Source organism: Lactuca virosa, chromosome 6 (genome assembly GCF_052849685.1).
Source record: "Lactuca virosa cultivar CGN04683 chromosome 6, Lactuca_virosa_CGN04683_v6, whole genome shotgun sequence".
Taxonomy (NCBI): Eukaryota; Viridiplantae; Streptophyta; class Magnoliopsida; order Asterales; family Asteraceae; genus Lactuca; species Lactuca virosa.
The window spans coordinates 115,934,583-115,959,511 of NC_136431.1; the positions used below are offsets into that span (position 1 = coordinate 115,934,583).

Sequence of the window (24,929 nt, forward strand, 5' to 3'; positions counted from 1 at the left end):
TGTGTAAGTCTTGGGAAAAATTGATCTCTGACTCTGGTTTCATTAAATTCCATATGAACTATAGTTACCAAATTGATTACAAAAACAATGATATAGATAGGAGGATTGTTATGTCAAGGGTCTCTTATCGCAACGGGTCGCGTGTTTATGATGTTGATGACAGATTCTTTGATGACCGTGATTGTCATCTTCTTGGTTCTTCCAATGGACTTGTATGCATCTCTTCTTTTGCTTCTCAACTTGTAGTAGCTAATCCCTCAACTAGATAGGTTCAAACACTACAAGACCCTCAAATTCATGATACCAAGCATTTATGTTGGGGTTTTGGCTATGATTCATCTACGGATGATTACAAGGTTGTATTAGGGTTCCGTAAACGTGTTGGTTGGACATGTTTTCAAGTGTTAAGTATGAAATCAAATGTTTGGAAACTAATTGGAGATGTAAAGTATTCGTTTCTTAGTAGGATTGGTATCTTATGCAATGGGGCACTTCATTGGATTATGAAAGATTCTTCATCCCCAAATAAGAAGAGAGTCATTACTTCGTTTCGGCTATCTGAAGAAAAATTTATCAAAATTCCCCAACCTGATGATGAGCTATATGAATCTGGTGTTGCTAGCCGCCCAAATATGAATTTAGGTATTATGGAAGATTGTTTATGCGTATTTCCTTGTGATGGGTTTAATGATAACTTATGGATGCTGAAGAACTACAATGGAAAGTTGTCGTGGGGAATGTTTGAAAAGGACTGTGATATGAACTTAGCTTTACAATGCTTGAAAGAGCAAGAACATTACATTCCTAACAAGAGAACATTGTGTCATGATATGCTGTTCTACAAGACTAGGGAGTATATTTGTGCCCCTATCAATATGGAGAGTCTTGTATCTCCCTATGTTAATGGGAGTCCAAAGAGAAAGACAGAAGAGAGTAATAGCAAGAAGAGTTGTAAGGTGCGTTCATTTTGTTTATCATATAATACAAACTATGGAATTATATATGGATTCTGAATTCTTATTAATGTTTATAATGATTCTTGTACATCCCTAAAAAACTGTGTTGATCTTGGCCTCATAGCTCAATCTTCATGTTTACTCATGCGATGCTTTCATTTTCTTTTGTAATATATGAGGTCTGCAAATGGACATTATCTATAGTTTAAAGTTTTGATCATGGAGCATACTTAAAGTTTTGATGATGGAGCATACTTAAGTTTACTAGCATTCAAGAGGCTAGGAACTCTTCCCGAATTCACTTATATTCTGTTATGACCAAAGATACCAACTACTAACACTAACCGCTCAACTAAGCCTACCTAACTGATCTAACAATAAAAAGACCTTATTTCCCTCACTGCTCTACTTAGGCCACAACTGACAGAACGAAACGTAAGCCTAATAAGAAGTGTAACAGACTCATTACCTTCACCCAATATACATTTGGCCTTCATTTATTTGTATTCTTGCAATGTACTTCAATTGCAACTATTATTTACTCTTTGGAAGCTAAAAGACCAAATCTATATTGGACACCATGTGCCGCACATTGCCTAGATTTGATGTTGGAAGATATTGACAAACAAGTTCTAAAGGTGAAAAGTGCATTAAAAAAGTCAATTTTAGCAATTGGGTATATATATAGCCATGTGCCTCTTCTGAACATGATGAGAAAGTTCACAAACCAAAGATACTTACATAGGCCGACTATCACAAGATTTGCAACATCTTTCATCACTCTTGCCCAAATCCACAAACAGAGAGCCAATTTGAGGAATATGGTGGTTTCTAAAGAGTGGGAAGCATTTAAGTGGTCTTCAGACGGGAGGGGGATAAAAGTTAAAAGCTACTTTATGCAAGACATGTTTTGGAGAAATGTGCATTATGCTCTTAAGTTGACGGGTCCCCTAGTGACGGTTCTTAGGATTGTTGATGGAGAAAAATATCCGGCCATGGGCTTCATTTATGAGGCCATGGATAGGGCTAAGGAGGCCATTCGTGATAGCTTTTCCAGACTGGATGACTACAAGACAACTTTTGAAATTATAGATCGTAGGTGGGAATGTCAATTACATAGACCTTTGCATGCGGCGGGACACTTCTTGAACCCGGGAATCTTTTATAAAGATATTAGTGGGGTAGCTTGTGAAGAAGTGGAAAAAGGTTTGTATGATTGCATTATGAGGCTTGTTCCCGAGCAACAAGTTCAAGACAAGATTTCGGAAGAGTTGGACAAATATCGGAATGCACAAGGACTCTTTGGTAATCCTATGGCTGTTAGACATAGGGAGACAAAATCACCAGGTAAATTCAAATTTCCAACATATTTTTTTCTTCTAAATTCTAATTTATAATCTGACTTTATGTTTTTGTTTTTGTTTTTTATAGCTGATTGGTGGGGAGCATATGGATCTTCAACTCGTAATCTAAAAAAATTTGCTATAAAGGTTCTTAGTCTCACTTGTAGTGCTACAAGTTGTGAAAGAAATTGGAGTGTTTTTCAACATGTAATTCTTTTTTTACATGTTTTTTAATTTTTACAAATTAATCTATTTTTTACAGGAAAACGTTTTTTATATAAAAAAAAGTTTTTTACAGAAAAACTGTTTTTTTTTACACAAAAACTGTTTTCTTTTTTTCAGAAAAACTGTTTTTTTTTGCTGGAATATGTTTATTATTAGTGGAAAATTTTGGAAAAAAAAGTTTTTTTTGCAGAAAAAATATTGTTTTACAGAAAAACTGTTTTTTTTTTTTTTTCAGAAAATCTGTTTTTTTTTTTGCTGGAATTTGTTTATTATTGCTGAAAAATCTGTTTTTTTATAGAAATTCTGCTTTGTGTTCTTACTTTCTTTGATTCTCTTACTTGCAGCTTCATACAAAGAAACGAAATAGATTGGCACAAGAGAGATTGAATGACATGGTATTTGTCAAATTCAATCGGTCCTTGGAGCGACGGGCAAAAGACAAAGAGAACGATCACCTTATCCTACAAGAGATTGATGAAAGCAACGAGTGGTTGATGAGAAGAATGGAAGATGAGAGTGATGATGAGGCGGTATTTGTTGGTGAAGATTTAACTTGGAGAGATGTAGCTCATGCCTCAGGTGCTTATTAGCCTAGTTATCGAACTAGAGCATCAAGAGTACAAAATGATGGAAACGGAACATCGGCCGTTAATAAGGGAAAAACAACCGTTCAACCATCTCATAGACATTTGGTAGATGAAGATGTGGAAGAAGATAGCGGTATCTATAGTGATGATGGAGGAGGAGATGGTGTCGTCCAAGTTGACGACGAAGATGTTGATAGTTTAGACGATCTCTAGTTATAACTTATTAGTATTTAGGATCTAATATGATACTACGCAACTATGATTTTTGGATATTTTAAGTATTTACATACTTTTTTATATTTTTTTAAAATTCTTGGCGCATCATGTGCTCTAGGCGAGCGCTTTCGCTTAGCGCTTAGCGCATCGGCCCGCAAAGGCTTTTACGTTTTTGACTGTTCACTGAACTTCCCATTTTGATTTCTCAGTTGATTAAGCAAGACCCTTCGGTTCTAGGAGCAAGTGGAAAGTTTGAGGCTGTTGAAGCAGTTTGGATGATATGGCATTGCTTGTTCTCTCTGCCATAAAGATAGCTTCTGATAGTTTTTAGTATCTTATGTTAATAAATTGTGTTTGATGGATTTCAAAAGCTTGTGCTTGATGGATTTCAGAAACGTATGTTTGATGTTTTTAAAGCATCTTGTGGAAAGCTTTTAACAAGAAAAGTTGGGATAGACTTTCTCATAAAAGTGTATGCCTTCATTTAGATTTCTGTATTTCTTTAAATCGCATTAATATTATTGATGCATGTTGCTATTTTGATTCTTAATTTGTTATGCAGGATCTTCTCATTTTCATATTGTTACTACATCCTGGTTCTTGATTTTTATGTCATTTCATCTTCTAGATCTTCATTTTCTTAAATTTCTTATGTGTGATCTATTTATTTTCTGCAAGTATACTTGGTTTTCAACAAAAGTGGCCCTTCACTCATTTCCAGCCTAGTCAACAAACAATGGAGATTTTTTTATTAAAAATAAGTCCATAAATAAAGAATATGTTTCATTTTTTAAATCTCGACTTTCATAGTTAATTTTGCACTAAGTTGTCTTATGATCTACCTTCTTTAAACAAGCAATTAAATAAACTTCAAAAGGAAAATTATTGTAGATTTGCATTTTTTTTTGTTACGTTAATGTATGTAATACTGTTTTAATTGTTATAAAATCTTTGGCTAGCTCAAACGGAGCAATGTATGGGGCAAATGTAAAATGTTTTTACATGCTTACCATGGAACACTTGGTTCTGAAGTTACCTAATCCTAATGTCGACCATTTTCGTAAAATAAAGCAAAGTATAAAAACTAAAGGAGTTGAATAGAAAAGAATATTACTCTATTTCTGGTGGAGAATGCTTTCATGGAAGAAAATTACACAAGTACGAAATGGTTTGATTAAATGAGGTTGTCCTCTTTAATAGGATTTCACCTTTTCATTGGGAAGAATTTAACCCTTATAATAGAATTCCGTGACACATTGTAAATACATGATATAGGAAGATTCTCATGATATATACTATTTTCATATGAAGTCTTTATAATCCCTTTCACTACTACTGCTCTCCCCGCTAATCTCATCCTAGGCTTGCCCTAGGGTAATCACCAACCCACTCTCCGCCATCAGCTGCAATAAGAATTCCCTGCTACCTCTTGTGACAACCCGGAACTTCTATCTTGTTAAACTATTCAATTCAATCAATGTTAAACTCGTTTCTGTTATCTTTTAGCACTGTTTAAGGGTTCGTTTAAGTGTTCTAAGCTTGAGTACTACCAAGGTTGAGATTAGGGATGAGTTATCAAAGTCGTAATGTAGCATTTCGGGCCATACACTCCTTTAGGAGGAGTGTATGGCCGTACACATGGGTGTACGACCGTACACCCCCTCATGGCTGCACACCCAAGGTGGTGGGTCACCCACCCCTATATATATGAGTAGACCTCACTTCCTTCATTCCTTTCTTCCCTTGGCTGCACACCACTCCATTCTCTCTCAAGTTTCTTCAACCGTGAACGCTCCAAGGCTTCAGAAAACGTAAGTATTCCATCCTTTAGCTTGTTATACTTGAAAGACCTCTTGATTTAAGTTTGACTCTTCAAGTTTCATCATGTTCTTCATCCTTTGAAGGAGTACGGCCGCACACCTTCATAAGGTCATAAGGTTGGCCGTACACACCTTAAAGGCCCTCCAAAGTGAGAGTTTGACCCCTATCTTCTAGTTAGACATGGTCCTAGCCTTGATTCACCTTAAAGTCGATAAATTTGGCATGAACACGAAGGGTTAACGGCCGCACACCCCTTGTACGGCCGCACACACCTCTTAGGGCCGTAAACCCACTTTGATGATCATTTTAGGCCTCAAACTTGCATTACAACTAAGCTTGGTACCTAGAACACTTCTTGGGTGCTAGTTAGAACCGTGGAAACACCTCAAAAGCACACCTCTTCATGAGTGTACGTCCGTACACTCATGGGCCGCACACCCCATGGTCGTACACACCCTTAGGGTGGCAGTACACCTCCCTCACTCAATCATATATGGTTTTGACACTTAGTTCAAGTGTTTCCAAGTCCCTAAAGTGGTTTCCTATCATGTCTAGTAGTGAAATACCCTAATTTGACTCCTATATGTGTTACTACATGTTAAATAGGATCCAATTGTGTTCGAGGCTTCACTTGACATTCGGCATCTCATATCGATCTTTCATACTAACCACTCACTCGAGGTGAGTTCATACCTCTACATTTTTCCGAGTTTTTAATGTTTTCAGGGGGGGAATACAAACCAAACATAAATGATTTTATAAAAGTTATACAAAATGATTTCAATAAACTTAAAACGAATGCAATCATTACAACACATAGTTTCTACAGTTTTACAAAATATTTAGATATTTTATCCCTTCTGTATTATGTTGAGCATAAGGGACGTTTGCAACTTACAAGTTAACCGCACAGTTTTTAGACCAAAACAATGTTATACATATAGAAACACACAAACTATAATAGGTATAGTTTGGGAATTTATACAAGGTTATACATATACAAACACACAAACTATAGTAGATATAGTTTGGGAATTCATACAAGGTTATACATATACAAACACACAAACTATAGTAGATATAGTTTGGGAATTCAATACAAGGTTATCCAAATACATACACACATCTTTTATGAATAATATTTAATAAAAGGTTTTCTCATATTATTACATGAAATATCATAAATCTAGCTTGAGAAACACGTCTTTAGGTACAATTACATGTACAAGTGGAAGACTACCCCTTCTGAACCAGAGTCTCCTCGAAGGAGAGCGTGATTTTTGTGTATAGATCTATACGGGACTGACTATCCCGCACCTTGCTGCTAGCTACAGTAGGACCGACAGGTCTACGGGTGACAAAGTCATAAAGGATACTGGTGCCCGATTCGCCCCTTATCAAGTTAATGTATCGTCATAAACTCGCAAATAGATAACAATGATTTACTTATGTAGTAATATACTATACATGAACAATGATTATTTTACATAAGTATGGACAAATACATGGTTTCTTTATGAGAAGTAAAACTACTATACATACTGGTAATAACCAGGGTTTTCAAATAGAACATTCAATACAGAGATTTTTCATACAAAATTTATCATACAATACATCTAGTAGTGATCCAATCATACAAACATTTTTACTAATACTACCTCACTTTTACTAAAGAAAATATTAGATTTTCTTGGAAACATACAAAACAATTTCACTGATTCATTAACATGTTTTTATTATAAAAGATGCTTATGAATTCACCAGCTTTATGCTGATACTCTTTTCAAAACTGCTTGTATTCTCAGGAAATCATTAGACAGGTACCTCGACAGACTTTTGAGAAGACAGAGCACCTAGAGTCACGTCTTTTACTTTTATTATACTTTTGGATGTATAAGAATACGAAGCAAATTAATGTAAACACTTATTATATATATTTAATGTAATGGTTGTGTTTAATTTGATTACTATGATACAATTGTTGTGATACTATACATGAAGTCATCCGCCCCAAACGTTTCCGCCGTTCCGGTTTGGGGGTGTGACAGATTGGTAACAGAGCTATTGTTTTTAGTGAACTAAGTATACCGAACCTTACATGGTATACAACTATAAACACTAAGGGGCCGAAGTGCTCTGAACTAAAAGTATACTTCTAAAATACAAGTATTTTATAAAGAGTATACAAGTATCCGTAAGTACCAGAAACAATATCATAAGTAGAACAAAACAAAAGTATTTGGATGTTGAACGCTACGGTTAAACCTAGATAGTTATGTAATCATGTCTGGGATCAATATAGCCTGATCAATTATATTTATTTGAGACATGACCAACATGTGTGTGGGAGTGACTGTGATGTTGCAGCAAGCCAAAAACTTACCAAACCATATACATCAAGAGATCGATAGAACATAACATACAACATTAAAAATACTATAGGAGTATTTTAATTACTATAGGATAACAACAAAGTATCAAGCATACAATTATAATACTATAGGAATATTATTATACTCGACATTTATTAACTATCCCTCTCACCTCTATTCTCGCGTAAATAGCATGGCTGGATTAAATCTTCCTGGCGACCCGTACTTTCCCAACCAAGGAAATAATGGATGGCTCGAGGAAGAGCCAGAAGAAAATCATGAAATTCCTTTGGACGATGACCTCGCAGAACAAATTCCTGAAGAGGCTGACTCAGAACCTGAAGTCGAAAACCTACCTCAAGTGGCCCCAATACCAAATCCTAACCACCGACTTGAGTTCCAAGGTCCAACGCCTATGTGGGTTAGGAGTTTGAATAGGTGGAGCCACGAGCAAGGCCAACCCCTCCCATACGACAGAAACCGCAACTTCTACAATCTGGACGAAGGAGGTCCTGCAGACAGGGCCCTTCCAATTCTGATACGCCGAATGGCTCGCAATGTTGAGCTGGGTGTGGCAACCCTTCAATGAACTGTGGAACTCGAAGCGGATTCAAGCGCCAGCATGGATCGCGTTCATCGCCTTGAAAATTTTCATGGGAGAGCTATGAGAGACAATGAAGCGCTGCAGCGAGAGCTAGCTGCAACTCGAGCTGAAGTCATAGAGCTCCGAGCACGCCAATCAGTATACGAGAGACGCCTGCTTGGTGTGGAGCGTCAGCTGGCCGAATTAAGGATTCATCTGAGGGGTGCCCGTCGCCGATAGGAAATACCCTACTCATCCTTCCTTTTGGTTTAAAAAATAGCCTTCATATCTATGCTCTAAGTATCTCTTTTGCCTATAGACATTCCTGTCTTGCAAGTACTATTTCACTAGTTCTTTATGTTGTCAATTTTCCCTCTGTTGGTATGCTGTAGACCTACTCCTGGGTCAAATTTTCCGAACTCTTTGTAATCACAATACCAACTATAGTGACAACAATCTTATTTCAGTTAAGGATCATCATTATCAAAAATATATCTTAGATAGGTAACATGCAAACTAAGTAACTCTATCAAAGTCATACCACTACTTCATCTTCGAAACGTATATCTGGGAAATGCCATCTCACAAACGTCTCGACAGGAATTCATTCATGAACAGTCACTTCAAATCCAAAAGTTTATTTTATATAGACTTCCTTTACGGATGGTTATCAGAACACTATAGGAATCGGATTACAACACTCTCGGAAGCAAGTATAATCTAGCTTAATTAACGCTCGTACAATACCCACTCCCATAGAATACACCTCAGGAATATTATCAGAACCATTCAGGGTAGTCCTCCAAGGCGTGAAATTTATAAGTATATAAATTCGTGAAATACAACTACCGATGACCATCGTTACTCACTAAATCGTTTCTCGTCATGCCACAGAACCATGTCTTCACAAGGAGGTAACCAACCAACTGGTGAGACACCAATTCTACAGATAGACTCCGCTACATTCCAGGTCGCGGTCACAGCAGTCGTAACAACTGTCATGGCACAATTCAACACCAACAACCCAAATGGGAATGGAAACAGTTTTAACACTTCGAACCGTAGCAACACACAAGGGAACCAACAGGGTCCTAGTCATGATGATACTCCAACTCACAAACCTAAGAACAATAAACGGAAATTCTGGAACAAAAATGAGCGCAAGTTATCTCAGAAACTTGCCAAGAGACAACAACCTGTGGCAACTTCTGCAGCCACGACATCTGCCACTCCAGCACCAATGCCAGTACGGCGATACGCTAGAAATCTACCAGATTGCAAGAAATGCAACTTCCACCACGTAGGAAAGTGTTGCGAATTGTGATGTGAGCACTGCAACAGACAAGGACACACCACTCGTTTTTGTAGGGCACCGTCACGATCAATCACCCAAGCTCTTGATGTGAAAATGGGTCAGGTTTGTTATAGTTGTGGCGAATCTGGACATTTCAAAAGAAATTGTCCAAGGACTAAAAATGGAGACGAAGCTCGCTCCCATAGGACCCCGACTCAACACATCACTTCAACTTCCGATGCTAGTAAAATTCAAGTATGTCATGCATGTGGTGAAATGGGGCACTTCAAGAGAAACTGTCCGACGGAGAGAAATGACGGAGGAGAAGGAGGAGTGTAGCAGCATGACATATAAGAGCAACGAGGAACCCCTCTCCCTTTTTTTGAGGTTTTGGTAAGTCTTCTAAATAAAAATTTCCTCAAAGATTTAATCTATTTTAATATAAAAATTTGGGGAAATTAAGAAGTAATTATAAATAACTCACTCGTCCGAACAAGTCACGACATCCATATGAAAACTAAAGATCCGTTCAGGGAAGCTATGATGGCTTAGTTTATACATCAGGGTTGTGTATAGCCGAGATGTTGCAGACTTAGAGTGAGCAATTCCACCTTAATTCTTGTTGCTTGTCTGGTTGTGGATTTAGGGCAGAGTCGCTCAGTCGACCGTCTTATTCATCTTAACAATAAATAATTTGTATATGCCCAGCGATCATAGAGATACCAAAAAGAATCATCATTTGAAGTATCTTCACTAGTTATCCAAACACTTGCACTATTTGTACTCGCCCATCGCGGTACAAGTGTGATAGGGGTAGCATCAAAAAGAAAACAGAAAACACTAGAACATTTACACAGAGTACATTTTCGAACACACTAAAGATACACCGTCGTATAGCAATCATTTCTTTCAAATCGGTCTAACTTTCGTCTCTGTAAAGAGTCCGCTATCATCATTCGTCATGGGTTGGTATGGTTCTCACCATACTAAATTCATACGTTTCCAACGTCTTGACCGTCAAATTCATGAAACCCTCTTCATTTATAAGGACAACCCGACATAGATCTCTGAATCGCCCTTCTCATATTCTAGACCCCGAAGTACTCATGCGAAGAGTACTTTACCCTCCGAGACCCTTCCGAAGCATACCCAGCGAACCCTCCAGAACTACCACTCGTCCGTGGGGTCGAGTTCAAGCTTAGAGACTAACACAAATCCATATTCAAAAGTTAGACAAGAGAGTCATGCTGATAAGAGACGAAAACCTTTTGGAGTTCCAAGTTGGTAACCGTGTTCTTTTGAAGGTCTCAACCAGGAAAGGCACGATACGCTTTGGAAAGCATGAAACGTTGAATCAGAAATACATAGGGTCATTTAAGATTCCCACTAGGATCGGTCCCATAGCATACAAATTTCGTTACCCCGAGAACTTAGCTGTGTACATTCTTACTCCCACGTGTCGAACCTAAAGAAGTGTCTGTCCGATAAGACACTTGTAACTTCCCCTCGATGAGATCGAACTAGACGAGAACACCAACTTCGTGGGGGAACCAGTAGAGATCATGGACCGAGAGGTCAAACAAATGAAGTAAAGCCGTATCTTGATAGCGAAGGTTCGCTGAAATGCCAAGCCAGGACTTGAATTCACTTTAGAGCGCGAAAATTTAATGAAACAGAATTACCCTCATCTTTTTCCAAGTTCATAATTTGTATCTCTGTTCTTGAATTTCAGGACGAAATTCCGTCTAACGGGGGGGGGGGGGGATGATGTTACAACTCGGAACTTCTATCTTGTTCAACTATTCAATTCAATCAATGTTAAATTCGTTTCTGTTATCTTTTAGCACTGTTTAAGGGTTCGTTAAAGTGTTCTAATCTTGAGTACAACCAAGGTTGAGATTAGGGATGAGTTATCAAACTCGTAAAGTAGCATTTCGGGCCTTACACTCCTTTAGGAGGAGTGTACGGCCGTACACATGGGTGTACGGCCGTACACCCCCTCATGGCCGCACACCCACGATGGTGGGTCACCCACCCCTATATATATATATGAGTAGACCTCACTTCCTTCATTCCTTTCTTCCCTTGGCTGCACACCACTCCATTCTCTCTCAAGTTTCTTCAACCGTGAACCCTCCATGGCTTCAAAAAACGTAAGTATTCCATCCTTTTGCTTGTTATACTTGAAAGACCTCTTGATTCAAGCTTTGACTCTTCAAGTTTCATCATGTTCTTCATCCTTTGAAGGAGTACGACCACACACCTTCATAAGGTTGTCCGTACACACCTTAAAGGCCCTCCAAAGTGAGACTTTGACCCTTATCTTCTAGTTGGACATGGTCCTAGCCTTGATTCACCTTAAAGTCGACAAATTTGGCATGAACATGAAGGGTATACGGCCGAACACCCCTTGTACGGCCGTACACACCTCATAGGGCCGTAAACCCACTTTGATGATCATTTTAGGCCTCAAACTTGCATTACAACTAAGCTTGGGACCTAGAACACTTCTTGGGTGCTAGTTAGAACCGTGGAAACACCTCAAGAGCACACCTCTTCGTGAGTGTACGGCCGTACACTCATGGGCCGTACAACCATGGCCGTACACACCCTTAGGGTGGCAGTACACCTCCCTCACTCAATCACATATGGTTTTGCACACTTAGTTCAAGTGTTTCCAAGTCCCTAGAGTGGTTTCCTATCATGTCTAGTAGTGAAATACCCTAATTTGACTCATATATGTGTTATTACATGTTAAATAGGTTCCAATTGTGTTCGAGGCTTCACTTGACATTCGGCATCTCATATCGATCTTTCATACTAACCGCACAGTTTTTAGACCAAAACAAAGTTATACATATACAAACACACAAACTATAATAGGTATAGTTTGGGAATTCATACAAGGTTATACATATACAAACACACAAACTATAGTAGATATAGTTTGGGAATTCATACAAGGTTATCTATATACAAACACACAAACTATAGTAGATATAGTTTGGGAATTCAATACATGGTTATACAAATACATACACACATATTTTATGAATAATATTTAATAAAAGGTTTTCTCGTATTATTACTTGTAATATCGTGAATCTAGCTAGAGAAACACGTCTTTGGGTACAATTACATATACTAGTGGAAGACTACCCCTTATGAACCAAAGTCTCCTCGAAGGAGAGCGTGATTTTTGTGTATAGATCTATACGGGACTGACTATCCCGCACCTTGCTGCTAGTTACAGTAGGACCGGCAGGTCTACGGGTGATAAAGTCATAGAGGATACTGGTGCTCGATTTGCGCCTTATCAAGTTAATGTATGGTCATAAAACTCGCAAATAGATACCAACGATTTACTTATGTAGTAATATACTATACATGAACAATGATTATTTAGCATAAGTATGGACAAATACATGGTTTCTTTATGAGAACTAAAGCTACTATACATACTGGTAATAACCAGGGTTTTCAAATAAAACATTCAATACAGAGATTTTTCATACAAAATTTATCATACAATACATGTAGTAGTGATCCAATCATACAAACATTTTTACTAATACTACCTCACTTTTACTAAAGAAAATATTGGATTTTCTTGGAAACATACAAAACAATTTCACTGATTCATTAACAGGTTTTTATTACAAAAGATGCTTATGAACTCATCAGCTTTATGCTGATACTCTTTTCAAAACTGCTTGTATTCTCAGGAAATCATTAGACAGGTACCTCGACAGACTTTTGAGAAGACGGAGCACCTAGAGCCACGTCTTTTACTTTTATTATACTTTTGGATGTATAAGAATACGAAGCAAAATAATGTAAACACTTATTATATATATTTAACGTAATGGTTGTGTTTACTTTGATTACTATGATACAATTGTTGTGATACTATACATGAAGTCATCCACCCCCGAACGTTTCCGCCGTTCCGGTTTGGGGGTGTGACAGATTGGTACCAGAGCTATTGTTTATAGTGAACTAAGTATACCGAACCTTACATGGTATACAACTATAAACACTAAGCGGCCGAAGTGCTCTGAACTAAAAGTATACTTCTAAAATACAAGTATTTTATAAAGAGATGAAGGAGTTGTCTACACAGCTGTAGGAGCTGTTAGACAAGGGATTCATTCGACCGAGCAGTTCTCCATGGGGAGCACCGATCTTATTTTTGAAGAAGAAGAGTGGGACTCATCGTATGTGCATTGACTACCGGGAGCTGAACAAGGTAACGGTGAAAAACCATTATCCACTCCCGAGGATTGATGATCTGTTCGACCAGCTTTAGGGAGCATCTTCGTTCTCCAAGATTGACTTGTGTTAGGGTTATCATCAGATGAGGGTTAGAAATGAGGATGTGAAGAAGTTGGCATTCCGGACTCGTTATGGTCATTATGAGTTCATGGTGATGCCTTTTGGGCTCACCAATTCTCCAGTAGTGTTAATGGATCTCATGAACCGTGTGTGTAGGCCGATGATGGATCGGTTTGTGATTGTATTTATTGATGATATATTGGTCTAATCCATGACCCAGGAACAACACGAGGAGAATCTGAGGGAGGTGCTGGAGACCTTGAGGAGGGAGCGAATTTTCGCAAAGTTCTACAATATTGCAGTTTCTGGGGCAACTTGTGAACTGTCGCACCCCCAAACCAGAACGGCGGAAACGTTCGGGGGCGCAGGACTTTAGGTAAGTATCAAAACACATGCAATATTGTAATCAAAGTACAAACAACCATTGTATTAATAAGTATAAGTTTTACATAAGTATTTAAACATTACATATTCAAACACTAAAGTAAGTACATCAGAAGACAAGAGTCGCAGTACGGTACTAGGTAGTCTTATCAAAAGCTTCGGGAGTGTACCTGTCTACTAGATTCCTGAGAATACAAGTTATTTGGAAAGAGTAGATCAGCATTTAAGCTGGTGAGTTCATAAGCATTTTAGTTCTGTTAAGTATACCCTAAGTTCTTTGAATAAGTTCACTGGTTTCTCCAGGAAATCCTATATTTCCTGAGGTGATTAACTGATAACCTCAATAGTTTCCCTCTATAATTACCTAGTTTATACTGATTATACATAACACAATATCGAATGGACAGTTAAATGGGTGTATCTGCCCTAAGCCCACAACCAAACAAGGAACAGGAAGTAAGGCGGAAGTCACACATTTCACTGTCAATCGGACATTACTTATGTACAACTCTGATGTAATAACTAAGGAATTATAGAATTAACCACTAAAGGTCTTTTATGTTTTAGTAGTTTACAAAGATTGAATGACTAAGTTTCATTTGATAAGTGGTTTAATCCCATAAACCGTTTCCTTTGTATAAGTGGTTTAATCCCATAAACTGTTTCATTTGTAAAGGTGGTTTAATCCCATAAACTGTTTCATTTGTAAAAGTGTTCTTAGTTATATCTGTTCTACAGTAAAAACCTTAGTATTAATCCTGGAGAGTATTGTGTTATCCATAATACTGCCTTGTGGTTTTAAATGTTCAAAACCAGAAGTACAATACTTGATTTCATGATACGTAGCTCTTACTGTAAGTAAAAGCTACTGAAGGTATATCTGGTCGGGATGTAATTAACTTTTCTTACTGTTATAAGAGAAGTATATTACTTTGTAATTCACTCGTTGTTTTATCCATGTGAGTTCTATTAACCATACTAATATGACGGATATGCCTGCGGCGACGTTCTTCAGGCTTCAGAATGGAATGATATTTGACACCCTAGGCCTGCCGGCCAAACTGTAGCGAACAGTAGAGGTGCGGGATTGTCAGTCCCATATACATCTATACACAAATTCACGCTCTCCCTACAAGAGATTTTGGCTAATAGTTCAGGACTTAAAAGGTCGTACTTAGATAAGTACACCGTGAAGGGTCTCACAAATTTATTGTTTCAACGAGATTTACAATGTATTATTATTACCCTGTGAATGCTAACTCGGGTACTTTGTATCGTACCCTTGGTTAATGCAAACCCGGTATAATGTATTATTACCTCGTGTTTGCTAACTCGGGTACTCTGTATAGTACCTTTGCTAATGCAAACCCGACAGAATGTATTATTACCTCGTGTTTGCTAACTCGGGTACTCTGTATAGTACCTTTGCTAATGCAAACCCGGCAGGATGTATTATTACCTCGTGTTTGCTAACTCGGGTACTCTGTATAGTACCTTTGCTAATGCAAACCCGGCATTACCTCATGTTTGCTAACTCTGGTACTCTGTATAGTACCTTTGCTAATGTAAACCCAGTATGATGTATCTTTACTTCTTTAATATGTTGTTCGTATATTAAAGTATTATACATATCTTGTTATAGTTGAATGTATTTTGGTAATTTCCTTGGAAAGTATACAGTCGTGAATCATACTTGTATCTTTAGTTTTGAATCATAAGTTATACCTATTATAATTTATATGTTCTAACTGATTAGCATGGTTTCTCATGGATGAACACCTTTGCTCAGCCTGATACAAAGGTGATGATACCAAAAGGAGTAACCTTTTGTACTCATATATGCATAATATATATATAATTAAGAAGGAAACGACCTTCGGACAAATAATACAACCCTAATTTCACATCCAAACAAGGAAAATGATATAAGATAATTCATTAGTCCTAAGCCCTTCAAATCTTATTTATATATTTATACATATATAAACATGATTTTGGCATTTATACTTTGAAATAGCTTATAAAACATTTTTCAAAGAATTTAACAGAGTTTACATGACTTTTAAGATTTAACGTGGCTTTAAGTTATTTTGGAAGTATTTGATAATTCTTAAAAGCATACGGAAACTTTTTGTGTGATTATTATCACATACAGTTATTAACACAATTTATTATTGTGTTATACTTGTATTCCCCCCCCCCCCCTAAAAAGCATTTAAAATCCATTGAAAAGGTAAATTATAGGGGTATGAACTCACTTTGATAGGCGGTGATTCGGGCAGCGTTTCGTTTCCCGGAAAAGAGTTTGTTTGACGAAAAACCGGCTCAAAACGGGCAGAGTTTCGACAGGAGAGAGGATAACTTCTCGAGAATTCCGGGGCTCCGGGGCTTGCTTCGGGCTTTAGACACGATACCGGGACCTTGGGGGGTTGTGAGAAAGTCGAGGGGGTGAAAATGTGAATTTTGGGAAGTTTTGGGGTGAAAAAGTCCTTCCATCCGAGAAGGCTCCCACCCTTTATATAGGGGTGCGAGGGTTCGGCCGAAGCTGCTTAGTCATCGGACATGTGGCGAGGCGAGGGAAGAGTCAGCAGCCACGCGTCGGTCAGCAGCGAAGGGCACCTGCGAGGCTCGGACAGATGCGGTCTTCGGATTGGGCTAGGCTTCGGTCCAATAGGAGGAGTACACGTGCGAAGGGGGTATCCGAGGAGCGTGCGAGGGTGATGTCCGGTGTGTCTCATGCGAGGCTGTCCGAGTGGGATTGGACCGCGGAGTTGGTCGAATCAGGAAGTGCCACGCAAGGCTTCGGTCCAATCAGCAGCCGCCACGTGCGAGGGTGACGTGGCATGCGAAATTGCCCGGTTTTTCCTATTTTTCTTTATTTTTGTGCCAAAACTTGCGAAAATCATAACTTTCGCATACGAGCTCCGTTTTTGTCGTTCTTTATTTGCACGCGTAGGTAAAATCATACTTTACGACTTTCGTTTAGACTTCGTCGGCTAATTTTGACTTTATTTTTTATATTATTATTTTAAACAGATCGGGACGGGAATCCGTTAAAAATTCATAACTTCTTCATCCGACGTCCGTTTTCGTCTATCTTTTTACCGTTGTGGTACTTTTGACGAGACCTTCGATTCTCGTTTAAGTTGCGTTGGCTAAATATCGATCGATTTATATTTCGAATTTTTAGCTATCTACTGCTAAACCGAAACTTCGAAAAATCATAACTTCCTCATACGAAGTCGGATTTTTACGTTCTTTTTATGAACGTTCTCGGTTTAACATATTCTACAACTTTCATTTAGATTGTTAAGTCTAAAAAGTCTTTTATCGAAAATTCGCTTCTTACACTAAACAGTGTTTTGCCGGTTTTATCGCGGATTTTCGATTGGTCATAACTTCTTCGTTATAACTCGAATTTCAGTGTTCTTTATGTTTTTGGAAACCTTGTTACAAACTATACCACTTGGTTCATCTCAATTATGATTATTGATCAATTTATTTTTTACCAAACTTTGACTGGTGTCACATGAACCATAATGGTATTCTGGTCGATCCGGCCAAGGTCGAGGCCATGATGCAGTGGGAGGTTCTGAGGTCTTCATCTAAGATTTGGAGTTTCCTTGGGTTAGCAAGTTACTATCGGAGATTCATCTAGGATTTCTCCAAGATAATTGTCCCTTTGAGTCGTTTGATAAAGAAGACTGTTACTTTTCGCTAGGGGCCAGAGCAGCACGCAACTTTTGAAACATTGAGACAACGGTTGTGCGAGGCACCGATTTTGATCCTACTGAAGGGAGTTGATGATTTTGTGGTTTATTGTGATGCGTCATTCACGAGTTTGGGGGCAGTGTTAATGAAGAGGGGTTACGTGATCGCTTATGCTTCGAGGCAGCTAAAGCCTCATGAAGCGAATTCTCTGACGCATGATTTGGAGCTGGGGCTGTGGTTTTTGCCCTTAAGATTTGGCAACATTACCTCTACGGGGTCTCCTGTACTATTTACACGAACCACAAGAGCCTGAGGTATTTGATGGATCAGCCGAATCTGAATATGAGGCAACGCTGATGGTTGGACGTGGTGAAGGATTATGACTGTGAGATCCTTTATCACCCGGCGAAGGCCAATGTGGTGGCCGATGCTCTCATCCGCAAGGCAGTCGCGACTTCGATAAGAGACATATGTTTGAGGATTGTTGACTCCGCTTTTGGAGCGGATTTGGGAGGCTCAGATAGAGGCTATGAAGGAAGAGCACCGGAAGAGTGAGAGTATTGTGGGTTACGTGGCTTCCTTTGATTATGATAATTGTGGATTGTTGACTCTTCATCAGAGAGTATGGGTTTCGTACTGGGGCGGTGTGCATCAGGTTCTAATGGAGAAGGCACACAAGTCTAGGTTCTTCATTCATCCTGGGGTGACGAAGATGTATAGAGATCTTCGTCCTGATTATTGGTTGCCCTGCATGAAGCAGGATGTGGCTTGGTATGTGGAGCGGTGCTTAACTTGCAGGAAAGTCAAGGTCGAGCATCGGCGACCTCATGGAAAGATGCAACCATTGGAGATTCATGTTTGGAAATGGGAGGAGATCACCATGGACTTCATTACGAAGTATCCCCAGACTGCACGTGAAGTGGATTCGATTTGGGTCATCGTGGATCGGTTGACCAAGAGCACGAATTTCATCCCAATCTACGAGAGTATCTCCTCGGAGAAGTTGGTGGAGGTATACATCAAGGAGGTTGTGGCTCGGCATGGGGTGCCGTTTTCCGTGGTTTCAGACGGGGAAGTCAGGTTTACTTCCAGGTTTTAGAAGAGATTCCATCAAGAGTTGGGTACTCGTCTCCATTTCAGCTCAACGTTCCATCTGCAGACCGATGGTCAGAGCGAGCAGACCATTTATACCCTAGAGGATATGTTACAGGCATATGTTTTGGACTTTGGTGGGATTTGGGATATGTATTTTCCGTTAGCGGAATTTTCGTATACAAAAATTATCACGCCAACATAGATCAGCCACCTTTTGAGATGCTTTATAGGAGGAAATGTAGGACCTTGATATGTTGGGGTGAGGTCGTTCAACGGATTATGGAGAGTACCGAGGTACTTAAGACGACCGAGTTGATCCAGTAGGTTCGAAGTAGACTTCAGACAGCTCACAGTCGGTAGAAGAGCTATGCCGACAGGCGCCGATTAGATATAAAGTTCCAGCTGGGGGATATGGTTCTTCTGAAGGTGTATCTTTGGAAATGTGTCATCCGATTCAGGAAGAGGGGCAAGTTGGGCCCCAGGTACATCGGTCCTTTTAGGGTTTTGGCCCGGGTAGGCCGGGTTGCTTATCGTTTGGATCTTCCAGATGAGCTCAGTCAGATCCACAACACATTTCATGTCTCTCAGTTGCGGAAGTGTTTAGTGGATGATTCCGTAGTGGTTCCATTGGAGGATATTCAGGTGGATGACTGCCTGAACTATATTGAGAGACCAGTGATGATTCTTGACCGAAAGACGATAACCTTGAGGAACAAGGTCGTTGAGTAGGTGAAGGTCCAGTTGCAGCATCACAAGGGTTCAGAGTGGACTTAGGAGCCGGAAGATGAGATGAGGGAGCACTATCCGAAATTATTTGTAGCAACGGACTTCAAGGACGAAGTCTGATTCAGGTGGGGGAGAATTGTAACATTCAAACCTTGTAAGTTTCCATTTTAACCCTTGTTAAGCAAAATGTTTGTTTTTTTGGTCCTCTGGCTAGTACGCGGGGAGTACTCTATGAGGACGCTTGGCGTACTAGCTGAAATCTAATCGCGAGAATCGACCACATAAGTTGGGCGTACGCTGGGTGTACGCTGGCCAGGGGCAAACCCTAATTTTTAGGGTTTGTGCCCTATTTAAGCATCATTAACCCATCTCTTGGACATTTTTAGACCAACCTCCACATCCTCAAACCCTAATTTCGTCCCATAGCCTTTGTGTGGTGCTTTTGAGCTCTAATGAAACATTTTTGGTGTGTTTTGTGCATCTTAAAGAGGAAGGAGAAGATTGAAGACTCATCCTTTGGATAAGAGCTTAGGGATCCAGATTTAACTTCTTCATTTAGTGACTTTTGGGCGCGGGGATTTGTCGGGCCAGCAGCCAGAGATTTATCAGTGTGATTCAGCAGTTCGAGGTGAGTCTCCTTACCAGGTTTAGCAGGTCTAAGGCACCAATGCCGACCAATGATCTGTTATGTTAGGATGCTAGATGTCTGTGCGACTCTTGCATGTGTTAGTGCTTGTATGCTTACTGGGCGGGGGCCCGATGGTTATTCTGTATACTATTATCTTGGTATGCTTATTGTTAGATGCCATTTTATGCATCTTATAGGGTAGTTTTTATCATCATTTTAGCATCATATTTTGTACATTTGCATGTCATTTAGATAAATAATGTTCAGCTCATGTCTTTCGTTAGAATTCTCGTACTGCTCATGTTTTTATGTCAATTTCAGATAGTTCGAGTGGAGCAGTGCTTTGGGAGCAGTTGGATGCGTGTTTGGAGCTTAAAATGGAGCTTGGAACTTGTGGAGTATGTTGAGGAATGTTTGGAAGATGCTTTGGTCAAGAAACATTCGATCGAATTGATCACACGAAGAAAGAATCTACAATCTAAAGATAAAGGATGTTACTGGCAGCTTTGACCCCCTGTCAGTATTTTGACCATATCTTGAGAACCGTAACTCCGATTGACGCGATTCAAAATGATCTGAAAAGTAGACGAAATTTCGGACGTCACAGGCACAACCTGCGATTGCAGGTTGTCTCCTTGCGATCGCAGGTGACCCTTTTTGCGATCGCAGGTTTGGTCGCAGGTTGCCTTCGAGGTTCTTTTGTGCCCAAAATTCATCCGGGAGTGAAAACTCAATACCTGCGATCGCAGGTTGTGTACATGCGATCGCAGGTTGGATAAAAAGTGTCAAAATAGCATCCTACTTCATTAAAAAGGCATCAGACGCGTTTATTTCAAAACCTGCGATCGCATGTTGTGTACATGCGATCGCAGGTGCGCCGTTTTTGCTGCTGGACGTATAAATAGACCCTGATAGCATTCCTGTAACCTAAGTTGGAGATTCCAGAGGTACCAGATGACGAAAATACAATTTTGGAGGCGTTTCTTCTCCGATTTTAGCGATTTCTGAAGATCTGAAGACTGTGGATCATCTCCTACGTTTAGTTTAGGAAGATTTAGTAGTTTAATGTTTCTTTTTATTGTTTTAGATAAGATTTTAGCCATGCCTGGCTAAACCCTAGTTTTCAGTTTTGCAAAGATAAGTACTTTTCATGTGATTGATCATTAGATCTTGTTTTTGATTTGTGTTTCTATCTAGATTCTTCAGTTTTGTTCTTAATGAATGTTTGATTTTGATTCTTGTTAGTGTGATCACCAAGCTAGGGTTTTATCATTCCAATTAATCAGTTAATAGAATCCGTAATTGTTCTAATTAATTGGTAATAAGTAACAAGTAATAAATCAGTTCCGTGTTTGGGATTTGACTTTATTATAAACTGTAAAAATCATACCTTTACGCTTCCGAGCTTGTGAAAAGTATTGGGTATTGGTGGGAATTTTACAAAGAACTTAATGCAACTTTTCTGATCTTAATTAAGAGCTTGTTTGATTAGACAGTAAAAATTTATGGTTAACTGAAGAACTTGTTTTGGTTAACTAAATAAGGTAAAAGAGAAATTACTAGAGCTTGTTAGTTTTTCTCAGTACCAGCTTAGATAGAACGCATCTCAAATAATCAGATCTGGATCAGTTGCATGAGTAGGAAAGTCACAGCAAAGCTGAAACCATTCTTATTATTGATTTTCGTTTACTTTATTATCACTGTATTTCTAGTTATTAGTTTTAATCAAAACCCCCCTTTTTATATTCTGTTTCTTGACTAGATGTGCCTGATGCAAAAAGGCATTGACTTTTAGGCTGTGTCCCTGAGGATTCGACCCTGCTTCCCTGTGCTATATTTTTAGTGCAACCAGCTGTGATAAATTTATTTGTTTAATACGTGCGCCACAGCGTGTTAACACTTATATGATTTGTATGTTGGGCGGCACCCGTTATGCGAGTTAGGGTGAGGCCCGTTATACTCAGTGGGCGGGGCCTATTATGCGAGTTAGGGCGAGACCTGTTATACTCAGTGGGCGTAGCCCGTTATGCGAGTTAGGGCGAGGCCAGTTACACTAATCGGGCGAGGCCCAATATATGTTAGGCATGTGTAATATGTGGTATTTGGGGGAAAATCACTAAGCTTCGTGCTTACGGTTTTTAGTTTATGTTTCAGGTACTTCTGTTGCAAAAGGGAAGCGCTCAGGGTGATTACAGTACACACACGTTATTGTTCTGCATTTCATGATAACTTTGATATTTGTGATGTTTTGATACGTTTGTTCCATTTGGGATTTATGATGATGTTTTGAATATTGTTTTTATTAAAATTAAAAATAAAATTTTTGGGTCTTATTTTTGGGACTTTACAGAAGCCATGACAAGCACAACCAGCACTCGAGACACCCATCCCGCAGATTCCGTCCATTTGGTAAAGATGAGTCCCGAAGCCATCGAGCTGAGGTTCATGTTGTTGAGAAAACACCTCTAAAGGCGGACAAAGAGAAAGGGAAATACTATGAGTACCACAAGAGAAAAACTCACGATACCGGCGAGTGCACGGTTCTGAGGAAAGAAATAGATGAAGAACAACTAACAGGAGAACTCTCGGAAATCGCATAAGATTTAAGGTCCAAGTTTCACGCCGACCAGAGGAATGCTCGAGATCGGAAAGATGCCAGCAACCACCAAGTCAAAGAGGAGATCCTTACCATCACGAGGTGCTATAAGAGAAGCGAGTGCTGCAAAACAGATGACGCCATTGAGGTACTCCCTTAAAACATCCTCAATATTAGTTTTTCGTTAGAAGATCCAAGGATGTCGGGATGGAACCCTAGGGACCCACTCTTTATAACTGCCCGCATACGTAAAATACAAATCAACCGTGTCTACATAGACAACAGTAGTGGTACCGAAATCCTTTACGAGCACCGTTTCCAATAATTTTCGACCTCCTGGAAGGAAAGCTTGGCACCTCAGCTATTAAAAATAAATGAAATGACCAACGATTGAGAATGCATTGAAAACTAATCCACTGATGCAATACATGACTGAACAAAGCCCATGTGGAACAACACATACCAAAATCTAAAGTTGATTGATAGATCAACAACTGCTTATCCTAAACTATACATAGCAATATATACAACGTGCTAACAAATACATTAACAACTGATACTTAACCTGAGCGACCCAAATGCCTCAAGACCTAATCATCAGTGATCCCGAAAAAAACCATTGGTTATAACGAGCTCCTTGTCCAATAACCTCCTACCGCGAAGACAACTCTGTTGAGCATCAACGCTACTGATTGATCTAAAACTAATTGGTGTTAGAAAGGGAACAACTTTACCCATATAGCACATTCAGCCCTCTAGGACCAGGCATTCGATTCCGACACTCCAGGCCATCGTGCAAGGACTTGGTGGATGCCATTTCTGATCTGTGACAACCGTCAATTTCCGGTCAAGTCAAAGTCAAATAAAGTCAACGAGTCAAACCGGTCAACTCATTTAACCCTTGTATATTAGGGTTTCCATTATGTTTGTTATTGTACAACTCGCAATCTTAATACAAAGTATCACTTAGAGTTTTCACGTGTTCGGAAAGTCTAAACCCTAATCAGGGCAAGTGATGAAACTACTCGATAAAACATTATTCATTAACCCTCGGGGGCATATAACAATCATATCGAGACTTAACGGGATGTACAAACCTTGCGTTGCGAAGCCGGACACTCAAAAAGGTCACAAAAGAAGCCTCTCCCAATCTCTTTCACTCTATCTCTCTCTATTAAAAATCTCTCCGAAATCTCTTCCAAATCTCTATCAAAAGTTCCTTTAACTTTTTATAGTCTTTCGGGTCATCCCGACCCTTAACCGGGTCAAAAACCGCTTGAAACGTGGTAATATTTGGTAAAACAGCCTTAATAGACCGAAGCCTCCCTTTAGGAAGCGAACCCTCTTGGACCGAAAGTGCTTAGAACCGAAGGTCCCTATAGGGACCGAACTGCTGAAGAACCGAAACCATGCGAACCGAACCGAACCGAACCTCCCTTCGGACCGAACCTTCCTTTCTCCTTCGCCCCATTTCGCTCCTGACCACCTTCGCTCCATTTCGGCCCATTTCGCCTTCGGGCCCAACAGCAGTAGGGACCGAACCTCGGCCCAGTACCGAGAAGTCTCGCAAATAGGCCAAATTCACCCGGTTTTCGACTACGACTTCATTTTAGGCCAGTTTTACATGATTTTAACGCGGGATTTTCACCCAAAATCATATTTTAACATATAGAACCCCATATTTCATAATTAATCACGTTTTTGGGGTATAATCCTTATCCAAGAAGAGTGGGTGGGATATTATTGGTGGAGTGTTGACTTTACTTTAGTGTATGACACAAGCAACCACCCATGCCCACTCCATGACCAGCCCTTGTCCTTCCACCATACCTAGTCCTTTCATTGTACTCTTTCCATCATTTTTCCAGCCACATCCTTGATCAAAGGCTGGAAAACTCCCCTCTCTCCTCACATTTCTCTCATTTTCCACCAAAGAACAAACTTCATTCTCTCTCATTTTCTCTCTCTAAATTTCGAGTTTCAAGGCTATTCTCCAAGATTTTCTTCTACTTTTGGTAAGTATTATCATCATCCATATGATTATTTCACTCCTTTCT

At 39.4% G+C, this 24,929-nt stretch overlaps 1 protein-coding gene and 1 pseudogene across 1 annotated transcript; both read left to right on the forward strand.

Annotated features, from left to right (window-relative positions):
• Nucleotides 1-410: 410 nt before the first annotated feature.
• LOC145121876 (F-box/kelch-repeat protein At3g06240-like) lies at nucleotides 411-1,013 on the forward strand. Its single transcript, XM_079057563.1, has one exon. It carries the CDS (start codon nucleotides 411-413, stop codon nucleotides 1,011-1,013), a length of 603 nt encoding a protein of 200 aa, XP_078913689.1.
• Nucleotides 1,014-1,663: 650 nt separating this feature from the next.
• LOC145121877 (uncharacterized) lies at nucleotides 1,664-3,971 on the forward strand (annotated as a pseudogene).
• The last annotated feature ends 20,958 nt before the right edge of the window (nucleotides 3,972-24,929 follow it).

What these genes read in the sequence shown, in the direction of transcription:
- LOC145121876 (XM_079057563.1), top strand. Translation starts at nt 411, where the DNA reads ATGAAATCAAATGTTTGGAAACTAATTGGAGATGTAAAGTATTCGTTT.